Source organism: Portunus trituberculatus, chromosome 34, assembly GCF_017591435.1.
Source record: "Portunus trituberculatus isolate SZX2019 chromosome 34, ASM1759143v1, whole genome shotgun sequence".
Taxonomy (NCBI): domain Eukaryota; kingdom Metazoa; phylum Arthropoda; class Malacostraca; order Decapoda; family Portunidae; genus Portunus; species Portunus trituberculatus.
The window spans coordinates 2,250,058-2,267,500 of NC_059288.1; the positions used below are offsets into that span (position 1 = coordinate 2,250,058).

The following is a 17,443-nucleotide window of genomic DNA, read 5'->3' on the forward strand; positions in this document are numbered from 1 at the left end:
CTCTCTCTCTCTCTCTCTCTCTCTCTCTCTCTCTCTCTCATATCCTCAGAATCTCTTGTCACTACGCAGAATTCTATATTTGACTGACTGATTGACTGACTGACTAGATGAATAACTGACTCCTTAGCTGACTAACATGACTAGCAGACCACAAAACTGACTTACCACTCACCATCTCCCTGACTCACTGACTGACTGACTGACTAGCAAAGTAAACTATAAAACAAACACACTACTACACTGACTAACTACTCTGACGCACTGACTGGTTAAGTGGACGAGTGGAGGACGAATACAACAAAGGACTCAGCCATTTAACTCTGATCCACCACCACGACCACCACCACCACCACCACCACCACCGCCACCGCCGCCTATCCACGTGTCGTATCAGTGAGGGCGCGAACAACACTAATCCTATACACATACTCGACTCGTCCATGACCCTCGAACAAAGCTGCACAGACTCACCCACATAGGAATGATATAGAAACACACACACACACACACACACACACACACACACACACACACACACACACACACAAAGGAAAAAAAGGATAAAGAAAATAAACAGATGATTAATTAAATGATAAACAGATAGAATAAATAGAGAAATTATATGAATAAATACATGACTTCTAGACACACCAAACACTTTCTGGCAGAATGTTCAAAAGGTACACACGTCACTTCAAAAATGTGGTGGATTATCTGGAGAAAATATACTGGTTTGTGGCGAATGATCTCAAGGTACAGACAGATTTCGGGATTATCTGTAGAAAACACACACAATTCGACGGATCATCTGAAGGAACACACACAGACCTCCAGATATTTCGGGATTATCTGGAGAAAATATAATGATTTCTACGGATTATCTGAAAGAACACACAGAGACCTTTAGTAATACTGGAATTAATCGCACCAAACCTTCAGAATTCCAGTGATCTTCCGAGTTTGATGCTGGGATGTTTTGAGTAAATCACGAAGCAGTTTAATATTTCATTGTTTGGGTAAGCTTTGGGTTTTAAGCACGATCTAAATCACGTGCTTCTGTTATGTGTGTGAATGCTACAGCGAAATATAACTTTACGACGAGCTTTTGGTTTTGTATAAGAGATGCGTAGATAGAATGACATAACACGGGATAGAGGAGATGAAAATACACTTTTGATTATACGAAATTTAGTTGTTGAATGCAAGAGAAGCAGAAATGTTAAATGTTCGGTCATGCTGAGGTGCAAAGATGCTGAAACGAATACTTCTTTTGCTACCATATAGTTAAGTAGAATAATATAAAAGGAGATAAAGATGAAAATATAAACATAATGATACCAAATTTAGATGTTAATTGTACGAAAGGCAGAAAAATTGGATTAATAGGCGGTAATAAGGAAGTATATGGAAATAGGAGTAAGAGGAAGAGAAGGAGGATTATGTAAATGACCACGATGAAATGCGGTCCACATATTTTTTTTCGTTCAATCCGACTTATTTAAATTTTCACCACGCTATACAGAATGAATGATTATCACCATCCAAAAATAATTAAACCTTCAGTCATTCACACACACACACACACACACACACACACACACACACACACACACACCATCCAATTAGGGATATGTGGTGACCTTTCTTATCGCGTGTGTGTGTGTGTGTGTGTGTGTGTGTGTGTGTGTGTGTGTGTGTGTGTAAAAGCATAACAATCTTGGGAAGACTAATCATCGAAAGAGAGAGAGAGAGAGAGAGAGAGAGAGAGAGAGAGAGAGAGAGAGAGAGAGAGAGAGAGAGAGAGAGAGAGAGAGAGAGAGAGAGAGAGAGAGAGAGAGAGAGAGAGTTACAAGATGTTGAGAGATAAGAAAACACGACTGACAGATGAAAAGGAGATAAGATAACGCTAAGAAACACAGTGACCGATAACAAAAGGAAACGAAGAGAGAGAAACGAAAAAAGAACGAAATGAAATGTTTAGAAATAAAGATAAGTTGAGATAGAGATAAAACACAACGAAAGAAAATCATGACAGTTAAAGCAGAGAAATTAAAGCAAAAAGGGAGAGAGAGAGAGAGAGAGAGAGAGAGAGAGAGAGAGAGAGAGAGAGAGAGAGAGAGAGAAGAGTGGTTACGAGTGTGAATAGTGCCAGACACCAAGCGGAGAGAGGCACTAGGTAGGAGGAGTAAAAGAAGGAGGAGGAAGAGGAGGAGGAGGAGGAGAAGAGTGCCTTTGAAAAGATCTTGGGAGGAGGTGGGGGAGGGGAGGAGGAAGGACGTGCCCTGCTTCAAACTGAGGAGATAGGAAGGAACGTGAGGCAGGAGGAGCAGGAAGGATGTAGTTAGAGGAGGAGGAGGAGGAGGAGGAGGAGGATGTGAAAATCTATACGTTTTGAGAATTTCATGCTCACTGTCTGTGTGTGTGTGTGTGTGTGTGTGTGTGTGTGTGTGTGTGTGTGTGTGTGTGTGTGTGTGTAAATACATAAACCCAAACAAACACATGAAATAAGAACAAAAGGAGTGGGAAGAAACACACACACACACACACACACACACACACACACACACACACACACACACACACACACACACTTACAACAACAACAACAACAACACAAGAAAGATAATGCACACTCCATCCGTACCTGGTAACAAGGGAAGGTACGGATTGTGACACCTGACGCCAAGGAGACAAATAGCTAATTGGAACACCTGAGTAGCAGTCTAATTAATGTGCTTACCAGAGAGAGAGAGAGAGAGAGAGAGAGAGAGAGAGAGAGAGAGAGAGAGAGAGAGAGAGAGACATGCTTCACATACTCTCACTTTACAATATCCGGGTGGAGTTTGGCAGGGTTAGCATCTCCCTCTATTTATTCTCTCCCTTTCCCTTTCTCCCTTTATTCACTTGTCGCTTCCACCTTTTTATTTACTGCTCATAGTCTAATTTTTCATCACTTTTCTTATCATCCTTTTGGTATAAATCCATCTGTCTACCTGTCTGTCTGTCTGTCTGTCTGTCTGTCTAGTGGAATACAGAAGGCGAATAGAAAAAAAGAAAATGGAAAGGCAAAGGATAAGGCACTTGAGTGTGTGTGTGTGTGTGTGTGTGTGTGTGTGTGTGTGTGTGTGTGTTCATTGGCTTCATTAAAGGTGTTATTGATTCAGTCACGTGGAGGAGGAGGAAGAAGAAAAGGAGGAGGAGGAGGAGGAGGAGAAGAAGGAGAAGAAGGAGGAGGAGAATTGTATTACTAACGAAAGACTATGGACATTCAAGTAGTAGTAGTAGTAGTAGTAGTAGTAGTAGTAGTAGTAGTAGTAGTAGTAGTAGTAGTAGTAGTAGTAGTAGTAGTAGTAGTAGTAAGTAGTAGAAGTAGTAACAGTAGCGTCAAAAATCTTTCTTTATTTACCCCACCTGCTCATGGCCGCGTGTGACGTCACAATACAGGTATTTCCCCGAGGAGGAGGAGGAGGAGGAGGAGGAGGAGGAGGAGGAGGAGGAGGAGAAGGAGGAAGAGGAGGAGGAAGAGGAGGAGGAAACGGACATTAAGGAGTTGAGAAATTTTAGGGATATCCATTTCTCTCTCTCTCTCTCTCTCTCTCTCTCTCTCTCTCTCTCTCTCTCTCTCAGAAAATATAACCGGAAGTACTTCCCAGGTGAGTCAGGGACGTGAGAAAGCAATGATCACCTGCTGCCGGGGACACAGTAGTAGTAGTAGTAGTAGTAGTAGTAGTAGTAGTAGTAGTAACAGCAGTAGTAAAAGATTGTTAGTTAAAGTCAAAACTAAACAATAAATTCTCTATAAACAGATGAAAAAAAATAAGTAAAGCTTAACCTAAACACATAATAAACAATAACAACAACAACAACAACAAAGAACCCTCCCCAACCCCAAACAAAAGAAAAAAAAAAAAAGAATAAACTTCACAAACACCAAAACACAGACACACCCCACTTCTCACCCCTTTCTGTCCCCTTTACACAATCCTACTTCTCGCCTCACCCCGCGACACATTACCTAACCAAGCTACGTCGGCCCGTAAGGTCATCTCATCACGTCACACGGCCGACCACTAGGGTATGGATGGGCCCTGAAATATGCTATCTTCCTTCCCACATGTGTCCTCGCCCGCACCCGTATATGTGAGGGCTTTGTTTACGTGCAATCAGCTGATCAGAGCACGTGTTAGTTTGTGTGCTATGTAGTCCAAGGAGGGATAGCTCGAGTGGTAGTGTCTCTGTGTGTGAATGTTCGTCTTTTTTTTTTTTTTCTGTATGCGTGAATGCTTCTTTTTGTTTACCTGTGATCAGCTGATTCGTGGTGGGTTTAAAGTTTTCTATAGTCTGAGATGAAAACTGTAGCTTCTCCCTCTAGGCTGAGATAAATACCGCAGCTTCTTTCTCTCCAAGTATATGTTTAAAAGCAGCAAGTTTGTCACCTCAGCTTCACATAATCAGCTGGCAGAGTACGAGATTTAGTGTTATGTCAAGCTAACACAAGGCTCAGGTAAAAAAAAAAAAAAAAACACGTTAGCTTTTATGTCTCAGTAAATGTTTAAAAGCTCCTTACCTCTTGTTACTTGTTTCTCTCTCTCTCTCTCTCTCTCTCTCTCTCTCTCTCTCTCTCTCTCTCTCTCGGCAAACATTTATAAGCACCACGTTTGCATCATCGTTTATGTCTGCGTTGTTGACATTCTAACTAGATGACTGAACACTTCGCCTCTCCTTCACACCTCCACTACTTCCAAAAGGCTCCAGTGTTCAAGTGGTATGAGGCTTTAAGAATGTTTTTTTTTTATATATATTTATTAAAGTTTCTAGTGACAAATTAATAAGATTCCTTCATCACAAACCGGGCACCAACTTCTGAAAACACGGCTAATCAATTTTGTAACCTCTGAAATCGTGGCAAGGAAGAATTTCATATAAAAAACGATTGGTATCATTTGTTCGTAGACGTTTAAAGGGACTGACAGCTACGGACACGAACAGCATGGACATCACGTAGCAATTAAAGGACATCTCACCTGGGGACACGTAGGAGCAGATGGACAGGGTGAGATAAGGACACACAAGGACATGTAATAGGGGAGGAATGATAGATGAGGAGCTAAAAGGAGACATGGTGGAGAGACAAAATAAAGGAAATGATGAAAAAAAGAGACAAAGGATAAAATATGATAAATAAACACTGTAGCAGGAAGAAGTAAAAGGAAGTGGGATATAGAACAGCCCATCCCACGTCCTCCACACACACACACACACACACACACACACACACACACACACACACACACACACACACACACACACGACACCCACACGGTAAAAATAGGAGCAAAAACTAAACACACAAATAAACCAAAACATATGGAGAGAGACGGAGAGAAAAGGGAGACAAGAGGACAAGGAGGAGGAGGAGGAGGAGGAGGACAAGGAGGAGGAGGAGGAGGAGAGACAGGAGGGAAGGAAAAGAGACAGACATCATGAAATAAGAGAAATTTGATCCACAGCAGGGGACAAGGAAAACACACACACACACACACACACACACACACACACACACACACACACACACACACACACACACACACATTTCTTGATGCTGTTTAGTCAAAATCTAATAAACGAAAGAAGAGTTAATAGTTTGTTATTGCAGAGAGAGAGAGAGAGAGAGAGAGAGAGAGAGAGAGAGAGAGAGAGAGAGAGAGAGAGAGAGAGGGAGGAAGGGAGAGAGTCCTTCCGTTCGTCCCTCAACACTCCCAGTATAATACGAATGGTGACGAAGGATCTCTCTCTCTCTCTCTCTCTCTCTCTCTCTCTCTCTCAGCCTGGTGATAAGTCTCAGACAATGTAAGCAGCAGCAACAGTAGTAGTAGTAGTAGTAGTAGTAGTAGTAGTAGTAGTAGTAGTAGTAGTAGTAGTAGTAGTAGTAGTAGTAGTAGTAGTAGTAGCAGTAGCAGTAGTAGTAGTAGTAGTAGTAGTAGTAGTAGTAGTTGTTGTTGTTGTTGTTGTTGTTGTTGTTGTTGTTGTTGTTGTTGTTGTTGTTGTTGTTGTTGTTATTGTTGTTGTTGTTGTTGTTGTTGTTGTTGTTGTTGTTGTATAGAGAACATCAAACACAGTGGTAATGGAAAGAAAGAATGGAAGAGAAAGAAAGAGATAAAAAAACATATAAACATATGAGAGAGAGAGAGAGAGAGAGAGAGAGAGAGAGAGAGAGAGAGAGAGAGAGAGAGAGAGAGCATTGTTTTCCTTCATTCCTGTGGTGTGTAATTCAATCTTTTACTTGTGTTTGTGAGTGAGAAAAAGATGAATGAAACAGAGAGAGAGAGAGAGAGAGAGAGAGAGAGAGAGAGAGAGAGAGAGAGAGAGAGAGAGAGAGAGAGAGAGAGAGAGAGAGAGAGAGAGAGAGAGAGAGAGAGAGAGAGAGAGTCTTACATTAACGGCCAATCACCGAAACACTTAACAAAAGAAGAAAATATACTGAAAGTGATAAAAAATGCAAAAAAAAAAGGAAAACGAGAGAAAAACGAGAAACGCCACCACCACGACCACCACCACCACCACCACCACGACCATTATACACTATGGTGGTGGTGATGGTGGTAGTAGTGGTAGGCGACACCGGATATGATGCAATTACCTGTATTTCTATCACCCCATCTCCCCTTCCTCCCCTCCCTTCCCATCCCCTCCCTCTCATCTCTCATCTTTATGGCAGCATCTACTCTCTCTCTCTCTCTCTCTCTCTCTCTCTGGGATTAAGTACTATTACGATAAGGTTTTAAGTGTAACCTTATGAAACGTGTTGATAACAAACGTTCCCACAGATCAATAGTAGTAGTAGTAGTAGTAGTAGTAGTAGTAGTAGTAGTAGTAGTAGTAGTAGTAGTAGTAGTGTAGTAGTGGTGGTAATAGTGGTAGTATTAGTGGTAGTTGAAGTAGTAGTAGTAGTAGTAGTAGTAGTAGTAGTAGTAGTAGTAGTAGTGTAGTAGTGGTGGTTATAGTGGTAGTATTAGTGGTAGTTGAAGTAGTAGTAGTAGTAGTAGTAGTAGTAGTAGTAGTAGTAGTAGTAGTAGTAGTAGTAGTAGTAGTAGTAGTAGTAGTGGTGGTGGTGGTGGTGGTGGTGGTGGTAGTAGTTGTAGTAGTGGTAGTAGCAGTAGCAGTATACAAGTAGTAGTAAAAATAGTAATAGTAGTAGTAGTAGTAAAGTCTCAATTCCTTCCACGGACGAAAAAACAGAAAAAAAATGAAAAGAAAAAAAGAAAAAAAAACGACAAAGACAAGAAAACGATTCAAAGAAGGAAAAAAAATAGAACTAAGGAAAAATTACAAAATGAAAACGGAAAAATAGAAGTACGTTTGTTATACTCTCTCTCTCTCTCTCTCTCTCTCTCTCTCTCTCTCTCTCTCTTTTATTGCCGTAACCGTAAGTAGCGCGCTGTTTCATCTTTCGCTTCGGTTTTGCTTCATCCGTCACGTAGGAACCGTCTTAGAGAGAGAGAGAGAGAGAGAGAGAGAGAGAGAGAGAGAGAGAGAGAGAGTTGTGATGTGTTTGAAGTTGACTGATTTGGAAATATTGTGCTTCTCTCTCTCTCTCTCTCTCTCTCTCTCTCTCTCTCTCATTATTCACTTACACGTACATATTTCCTTCTGTACAAACGACACACTCTCTCTCTCTCTCTCTCTCACACACACACACACACACACACACACACACACACACACACACACACACACACACACACACACACACATATGCACTGGCAGAAACCCACACTCCACCTTCGCACATTCTCCAACACCTCTATACACACACACACACACACACACACACACACACACACACACTGTCCGGCCTTGACTCTGCACGCCAACTCAACACACACACACACACACACACACACACACACACACACACACACACACACACACACACACACACACAATTGAAGTAAAGTAATAAGTATGAAAATATATACACATAAATAAGAAATACTTACATTTATCTAAGAAAGCATCTCATTTAAAAAAGCATTTGTAATGGAAGAAATAGACGAATTAACCCATAGGAGTAATTTATTAGTACTCTTGTGGGCTTACTGAATTGAGAGAGAGAGAGAGAGAGAGAGAGAGAGAGAGAGAGAGAGAGAGAGAGAGAGAGAGGGCCATACATCAGTAATCAATCACGAAAAACACTCGACAAAACACAATAAAACATACATGACATAAAAAAAAAAAAGAATGAGGAAAAACAAAAATGAGGAGCGAACACAAAGAAAGTCGTGACCAAACCAACTGAAACACAAACCAGAACACAAACACTTCCTCACACCAGAACAAAACATATCGGTCACTTTGGATATATCGACAATAAGAAAAAAAACGCATTTCTCAACCCGGCATTGCCAATAACCTGGAAGTTCCTCTAGTGTTGGTAAATGTTTCCTAAAAGTTAACCTAAATATGGAAATAAGAAAATCCCCTCAGTATATATCCAATTTTCACAGGAACCAGTATTGCCTGACGTGGTAGTATCTACGTAGCTACTGGGAGTCGGATTCCCGGTAACTTGTGCTTCAAAGATACGTAAAATTTTCTTTCCCTTTTATTACGTTATGGTCAGAGGAAGAAGGCGGAGCGGAGGGAGTTGCTAAGTATTCAAGAAAGAGAGGTCTGGCATCCTCTCCTCGTGAAGTCATCTGAGGCTACCCACAGCCTGTGCTCAGTCTCACTCGTATTCAAGTGGCGATAGGAGTGTGTAAGGGGTGATTGCCTGACAGTGCCTTCTTTCCCTCTGTGCCTCACGGATACCCTCTACTCATTACTCACCCCACCCACCGCGCAAACGTACCCTACCACTGCTGACTTAGACACATGTATGGTGTACCAGTTGTAGGTGTTGTAGTTGGTACAGTGAACGTAAGTTATATATGTGTGTGTGTGTGTGTGTGTGTGTGTGTGTGTGTGTGTGTGTGTGTGCAGTACGTGTGCACGGACACAAATCCCCGGCGGTGTTGGTTGGTGTTTCGAGTGATACCAACACCTGAGAGTAATACAGTGGTGATGCTGGTGATGGCGGTGGTGGTGGTGGTGGTGATGCGGCCCTAACATACCTACCTACACCCTCACCTGCTCTCACCTGTCACCACTACCTATACCACCTCTATTCCCGAAGTTCCCAGCGGTGTACTCATCCCTAGAGGCGCGCTGCTCACTCCCCACGTGGGATATAAATCTTTCCGGTTGTTCTTGGAGACATCAACTGGCTGGGGTGTGCTTGGGGAGATAGGATGTGTTTGGGGTATTAAGGTGGGATTGTAGTGTGTATGGAGTGCGTTTGGGTGTGCTTGGAGTGTGTTAGTGGTGTTAGCGAATGTTTGGAATATTTTGGTGTGTGTTTGAGAGTGTTGGCGTGTGTTTGGAGTGTGTCTGGATTCGTAGGAAATATTTGGAGTGTATCAAGGCGTGTTTGGAGTGTGTTAGGGTCAGCTAGAGTGTGTCAGGGTGTATTTGAGTGTCAGGGAGAGTGTTAGGGAATGTTTGGAGTGTGTTAGGATGAGCTGGAGTGTGTCAGGTGTATTGGAGTGTGTTAAGGAGTCTTTGGAGTATGTTAAGGGCGTGTTTAGTGTGTTAGGGTGCGTTGGGGAGTGCTTAGGGTGTTAAGGGGTGTGTGGGGAAGGATCAGACTCCCCTGCGTGACTGGACAGTATTAGGAGTGTTTTTTTCTTCCTTGGAAGTTCTTTTTTACCTTCTTACATTCTCGACTGGAGGCGGCGAGAGAGAGAGAGAGAGAGAGAGAGAGAGAGAGAGAGAGAGAGAGAGAGAGAGTGAGAGGTGAGTTTGCTTCCCAGAAGTCTAAGTGAAGAAATGTCCACTTTTTGACCACCGGAGAGAGAGAGAGAGAGAGAGAGAGAGAGAGAGAGAGATAAGAGAACACGTGGGTTTGTATTAAGTGTTTCAGTCTCGTTTTTTGTTTTCAATCTCGTTTTCTTCAAGGGAAACTAAAACAAGAGCACAAACTGTGATGCAAAGGAAAAAGGCGATGATTATAAACAAAAAAAATGTTAGAGAATTGGATTTTACTTTCATTTTTACTTCATTGCTTAATTCGTTTGACATTCTCTTTCAATATAAATTCAACATGTGTGTGATTTAATCTTAATTTTATTTTACAATTTATTTTTACAGCACGAGTCAAGTCTTTCATTAATTTATTTTCCTTACTTTTCTTATATATTTTACTCTTACTTCTCCTTTCTCTCTTATTTTTTCTTACTTTATTCGTATTTTTCCATTTTTTTTTCTTATTATTCTTGCTTACTTTATTTTTACTTTTCTTTTTTCTTGTGACCTCTTTTACTCATAGCAAAAAATCACGTTACTTAAACAATCCCCACGCACTTTTCATCGTTACTTTACAACTTACTTTACTCTTCACACTTAACACTTTACTTACGCTCCTAACCCGCACTTCAAAACGACATTCCCCTCACTACTACTGCTGATCATTTAACTGCTACTTAACGCGAGCTTTTCCTCACCCTCTGATAGCTTCTACTTATCTACTTACATTCCCCCCCTGAACCCTTCCCTATGTCCTCACTTTAGTACTTATCACTTTACAGCCACTTTGGGTCACCATGAGCTTCTTAACATCCTCGTTACTTTTTTTTTTTTCGATTGTAACTTATTTCTTGTTTTGTCTTTCCTTTTTCTTTATTTTTCTGTATTCATTTTGTTGTATTTTTCCTTCAATTGACCATTATATTCTTATCTACTCCATGAATTGCATCTCTAACTTCACCTTACTTAACCTCATTCTCATTTTTCCCCTGATTTCTATCCTTTTCCCTTTTTTCTCTATTTTTATATTTTCCATCTTTCCTCTCTTTATTTTTCCCTGATTTCTACCAATTATCCCCTTTTTCTCTATCTTTCCCATTTCTATATTTTTTCATCTTCCCATCTTTATTTTCGTATCGTCTCTTTTTCTCAAACCCTCAACCTAACCTATCCTAACCTAACCTAACCTAACCTAACCTAACCTAACCTATCCTAACCTAACCTAACCTAACCTATCGTAACCTAACCTAACCTGACCTGACCTAACCTAACCTAACCTAACCTATCCTATCCTATCCTAACCTAACCTAACCTAACCTATCCTATCCTAACCTAACCTAACCTAACCTAACCTATCCTAACCTAACCTAACCTAACCTAACCTATCGTAACCTAACCTATCCTGACCTGACCTAACCTAACCTAACCTAACCTAACCTATCCTAACCTATCGTAACCTAACCTAACCTATCGTAACCTAACCTATCCTGACCTGACCTAACCTATCGTAACCTAACCTATCCTGACCTGACCTAATCTAACCTATCGTAACGTAACGTAACCTAACCTAACCTAACCTAACCTAACCTATCCTAACCTAACCTATCCTAACCTATCGTAACCTAACCTAACCTAACCTAACCTATCGTAACCTAACCTATCCTGACCTGACCTGACCTAACCTAACCTAACCTAACCTAACCTATCCTGACCTGACCTAACCTAACCTAACCTAACCTATCGTAACGTAACCTAACCTAACCTAACCTAACCTATCCTAACCCTCGTGCCTTGATGAGCGAGGATTTGGGTATTCCTTAACCTTACCCACCTGACCTGTTCGAACCCTTAACCTCACCTGACCTTTTTTCCCTCTTCCTTATTTTTGTATCTCGTGTTTTTCTTCTAAACCACAAACGTGACCAAACTCAACCTAACCCCTTCATGCCAAGAGGGGCGAGAATGGGATGCCTTACTGTTATCTACCTAATCTCACGTGCCCTCACCCCTAACCTGACCCTTTGATTCCCCACAGGAGCGAGGATGCCGTCTATCGGTGCGGGAAGCGTGGACATTCGCTCCATCTTTAGCAGCATCCTAAATGTGATCAAGACCCGCGCCAACCAGATATGCTCAGCCACGTGCGATGGTCTGGTGCTGCGTATGCACTACCGGTGGACCTTCTGCATGCTGCTCGGGGGTTTCCTCACGGTGTGGTATTCATGGTGAGTACGAGTGCTGTTGTGGTGGTGATAGTGGAAGTTTAGAAGCAGTAGTGATGAGATCCATTTTGTTCTACTTTCTAACCTAATCTTACCTAACTTATTTAACTTTCTCGTGGTGGTGTACTCATGGTGCGCACGCGTGGTGGTGGTAGTAAAAGTAGTAGTAGTGATTATAGTAGTAGTGGTGGTGGTGGTGGTGGTGGTGACCTATCCCTATGTATATACTCTATAACTTGACCTAAAGTAACCTATTATGTTCATGTGATAGGGATCTTTTTAAGGTGTAGTAGTAGTAGTAGTAGTAGTAGTAGTAGTAGTAGTAGTAGTAGTCTGAGGAACAATAGCTTGAGTCACTGCGTGTCTCTCCATTTGTCTTAATTTCTTCTAGTTCATGCACGCTCTCCTCCTTCTCTTCTTTATCCTCCTCTTCCTCCTCCTCCTCCTCTTTATCACCACTATCCCATCGTTCTGCCTCACACCACGCCAGACATCACATACGTTTCCTTATCTTCAATCTTGATCTACGCCATTTTTATTTTGTTTCATACGTTAGCTTATCAGTTATCACCATTTGTCATCTTGCCGCCACTTCTCCAGATCCGTCTCCTTCTCTAATATACTTTATTAAGCCACCTTTCATTTTTTCACAGTGTTGAACAGACCTTCATTGATATTGCTTATCATGAACGAGGAGGAGGAGGAAGAAGAAGATTAAAGTAATGAAGTAAACCAATTCATGATTAAATGCTAAAATATCTACTGGTTTACGTGATTTCAAAATTCAACAAACTTCGAAATCTATATCACATGTACACGTTTCCTGCTACTCATTATCATCATTATCACCATTAATATCCTTGTTTCCCTGAAGAGATCTTACCCTTTGACTGCTTCTTGGTACACCTCTCCTTAACTTCCAATCACTCTGAGTCATCTTCACTTCCTCTACAGCTATCTCAAATCTTTAAACTGGCTAGAAAATGCAAAATATATCCTTAATCTTCCTTCTTGTGGATGCTTATCAGAATTTCGTGGATTATATATGGTGGTTTTAGTTGTTTCATATCGCTGTGCAAGAAATGCTTACTGCAACTCTTTACTATTGTTACTATTACTACTACTAACTGTCCTCTATGTCAATTTCATCACATTTCTCTGATAACCAACTTTAAATACAAAAAACAATAAGTCAGGTCATTAATTACCTGACCACACCTGTCCTTGAGATCAAGTAAGACAGGTAGCGGTGGCGCCTTACCTGCGTGGTGCGCCATATAGGTCACACTAATTAGTCATGTGTCATAAGTCACAGGTATGGACAAGTGACATCAGATATTTCTATCTCATCTGACACAAACAGGTATTCACCCTGTTGTTCTGACAAGCTATGCTCAATCAGTTCAATAATTAGTCAGCCAGTCACCTGCCCTTGATAATACTGATAGTACTGAAATCAGGTAAAGATAATTAATTATCTGTTAACATTTCCGCTACTTGTTACCAGTAAAGGGTGTGAGATTTAAGGAGGCGTGGGATCAACTGTGTGTCTGCTTCCAAAATGTTGATACGGAAATAACTGATCCTATGGTATTCTGCCAGTGAAACAGTTCAGTGGTCTTTTTTTTTTTCTACCGCTTGTGTTGTCTGTAGTCAGAAAAAAAAATTGTAATCACAGGCTGGAAAATAAAAGAAAAATCAAGGAAAAACAGAAGGCACATGATCACAGTTTGATACAGACAGGTGCACCTCCTCCACTCTCCACCCTCCAGTGAACAGAAGTAAACCAGTCAGTAAGCGGCAATAACTACTTAACTAACCATCCATAACTACCTAATTAACTACCCATAACCACCGTGACTAACGACACATGTCCTCCACACAGGTATCACCGTGACGTGATCACCTGCGTGTCTCACTTCAACGCGGAGACACAGGTGAGGCTGGACTACATCAACATCTGCCTGTCCTACCCCTACCTAGAGGAAGAGGAGAATGGGCCGCGCCGCTATATCCTCTTCTACCGCTGGATCTCGTGGTCGCTGCTGGTGCTGGCGGGCATGTACTACATCCCGCGTAAGATCTCCAAGAACATGGACAACGCGCGGTGCAAGAAACTGCTGGAGGACCTGGCCAGCAACGCCAGCAGGTACGACCAGGTGGAGGAGCAGCTAGTGGAAAGGGCGGCGCGGTACCTCATCTTCAACCTCAAGACGCACAACGGCCTCTACTGGAAGTATCTGGGCGTCAACGTGCTGGCCCTGGCCGTGGACCTGTTCGCCATGCAGTACCTGGACTTCATCCTGCAGGGCCGCTTCATCAGCTACGGCTTCCGCGCTTACCCTTTCTCCCGTGACCCTCGCTTCTTCACGGACTACATGTCGCAGACCTTCCCGCCCTTCGCCATCTGTGAGTTGACCAAGGAGAACCAGCTGACCAACAAGCGTACGGAGAAATTCGGTTGCCACCTGACCATCATGGAGCTGTACGAGAAGGTGTTCCTGCTGCTGTGGCTGTGGCTCATCGTGCTCATCTTCGTCACCTGCTGCTATCTCGTCTTCCTGGGGTGCATGTGGTTGCCATGCGTGCGCTGCTACCTGCTGCGCACAGCCAAGCCGGCACACGGCGGTGACAAGGTGCGTAACGTCATCCAGAAGGTCGCCGCCAACTGCAAGATCGGCGACATCTACCTGCTGTACCGCATCAAGGGACACCTCAGCCACGTGCGCTTCTACGAGCTCATGCTTCGCCTGTCAGACCCCAGCCTGAGGAGCGCGCAACCCCAGCCCGCGCCGGGGCCCACTCCCGAGGGCAAGGACAAGATGCCGCCCAACAAGATGCAGGACACGTTGAGGCGCCGCCCGACCCCACAGGACCAGCAGATGCTCCCCGAGTACCTGCAGCAGTACCTAAACAACCCTGAGATGATGCAGCGCCACCCACAGGCCCCGCACCCAGACCAACGGACGCCGCTGCTAAAGAAGGCCACCAGTATCTTAATTGAGTAGTTGCCGTGGCGAAGGTGTTCCGTGCCCGCCTTCCGCCAAAGGTTAGTCAAGGCTAGGGGTGCTAGGATGCTAGGATGCCTGCATGGCCTTCCTGCTGAGCTAAAGGACGCTGAGGTGAGCTTCGCGGCGCAGGCGGGTTCCTTTACTGACAAGAGGGTGGACTGTGCTCATGCACACGCGCGCGCGCGCACACACACACACACACACACACACACACACACACACACACACCGCGTAGTGTAGTGGTTAGCATGCTCGGCTTACAATCGAGAAGGTCCGGGTTCGAGTCCCGGGGCGGCGAGGCGAATGGGCAAGCCTCTTAATGTGTAGCCCCTGTTCACCTACCAGTAAATAGATAGGGGATGTAACTCGAGGGGTTGTGGCCTCGCTTTCCCGGTGTGTGTTGTGTGTTGTGGTCTCAGTCCTACCCCAAGATCGGTCTATGAGCTCTGAGCTTGCTCCGTAATGGGAAAGACTGGCTGGGTGACCAGCAAACGACCGTGGTGAATTACACACACACACACACACACACACACACACACACACACACACGGAACGAAGGGACCAAGTAAAGTACAACATAGAGAGAGGGAAGATAAAACGCTCAACAACTAACCCCTCACACACACACACACACACACACACACACACACACACACACACACACACACACACACACACACACACTAAGGTGCCTCACTCCTCTGCGTTCACCTGGCTGGGAGGCTGTACAGGTGTTAGCCTCACCTGGGCCAGAGCAGCTCCGAGGAGGACCCACCGCGGCACCCACCACACCACCTCAATAAAGTGCCCGCAATTTCATGATCTCTGGGCTCCATTGGCCCTTAAAACCCTTCTGAGTAGTGACCAGGAGACGAGAAAGGACTCAACCCTGCCTGCTTGTGGTAGGACCCAGAAAAGAGGATGCTAAAAAGAAGGGGAAGAGAAGGAATAATGTTAGGGAGCAAAAAAGAGGATTTAAAAAAAAAATAGAAGGGAAACAGAAACAAAAGCATGGGTTTGTGTTAAGAAAGTGAAAATAAGAGTGGAAAATAAAGAAGGGGAAGGAAAGAAAGGTGTCTAGTTTTGTGTTCATGTAAAATAGAGCTGTTAAGAAAGCGAAAAAAATATAAAAATGAAAGGAAGGAGAAAAGATCTTACTATTCTTGGTGTGAAGAGAAAATATGAAAGAGTAAAGCAAAACACCGAATATTTGTGTTAAGAAAGTGAAAATGGAAGAAAGAAAGAGAAAAGCTTATATATTTTTTTTTTTATTTATACCATGTGGGCTTTTCACGGGAATTTCTGGGCTAAAGGGGATACTTTTTGGGGTACCTCCTACCTGAAAGCCCACCCGCTAGGAGACCGTTCTCCCGAGTGAGGAAGCCCAACCTACACTCGGACCGTGGACAGGATTCGAACCCGTGCGCTTGGAGACCCTTCGGACCCCAAAGCACGCATGGTTCCACTGCACCACGGCGGTATTAAGAAAGGAGAAAAAATATACTTCAAGAAAGAATGAAAATAATCAACGTAATAGAATAAAGGAAAAGAAAATATACCACAAATATTACAGAAAACAATAATGAAAAATACAACATAAGGAAACATGCAATAATAAGCCGTAATGCACGATATTATGACATACAGACCGACATACAGGAAGAAAAGAAGGAAGGATCATTGAGACAAAAAGGAAATGTGAAAAAAGAAGAAAACAAACACTATACACCGCATCGTAAAGTGAAGAAGTAGTGAAGGAAATGTATGAATGAGTCTTATTCATAGAAATATTTATTGAAGAAAATGCGATTCTACTTTAACCACCACCACCTACTACTACTATTGCTACTGCTACTACTATACTAGTACTACTACTACTACTACTACTACTACTACTACTACTACTACTACTACTATTACTACTACTACTTCTACTTTACTACCAATACCACTACTTATTTTACATGACAAGTTTAATACCGTCTGTGTGTGTGTGTGTGTGTGTGTGTGTGTGTGTGTGTGTGTGTGTGTGTGTGTGTGTGTGTGTGTTCTCTCCGGCATTATGTTGAGTCAGTCAGAGTCAGTCATCACGTCAGTCGGTCAGCACTCTCCACCATCACTCAAGTGCCATTAATGAACAACTCTGCGTGTGTGTACGCACGTTCGTGTCCGTGTACTGTACGTTCTTGCGGTTCTTTCGACTCCTCGAGGTATAGGAAGAACCGACAAGAACCGATGTTTTTTTTTTTTTATCTATTTATGACTTTTTAATGTTTTCGTTTGTTTTGTTTTTCGAAATTATTCTTTTTTTATATATTTCAGCCAATTATGGACGAACTAATTGTTTTTATTGTTTCTTTAGTCAAT

At 42.9% G+C, this 17,443-nt stretch overlaps 1 protein-coding gene and 1 long non-coding RNA gene across 6 annotated transcripts in view; one reads left to right on the plus strand and one right to left on the minus strand.

Moving 5' to 3' along the window:
* Positions 1–15,365, plus strand: part of LOC123512533 (innexin inx2-like) — a 72,160-nt gene extending 56,795 nt beyond the window's left edge. For 3 of the 5 annotated variants that reach the window (XM_045268956.1, XM_045268958.1, XM_045268959.1), the window contains exons 2-3: positions 11,879–12,068; positions 13,951–15,364. In XM_045268956.1, the coding sequence (XP_045124891.1) occupies positions 11,879–12,068; positions 13,951–15,073 (1,313 nt within the window). In that variant the 3' untranslated portion in view covers positions 15,074–15,364. Of the gene's footprint in view, positions 1–8,717; positions 8,920–11,878; positions 12,069–13,950 lie in introns of those variants that run through there. The other 2 variants (XM_045268957.1, XM_045268955.1) reach the window with 2 other exon arrangements.
* LOC123512534 overlaps positions 1–16,953 on the minus strand; it is a 29,064-nt gene extending 12,111 nt beyond the window's left edge. Inside the window, exon 1 of the long non-coding RNA XR_006677121.1 lies at positions 15,586–16,953. This is a non-coding gene — a long non-coding RNA (uncharacterized LOC123512534). The remainder of the gene's footprint in view (positions 1–15,585) is intronic.
* Between the last annotated feature and the right edge of the window lie 490 nt (positions 16,954–17,443).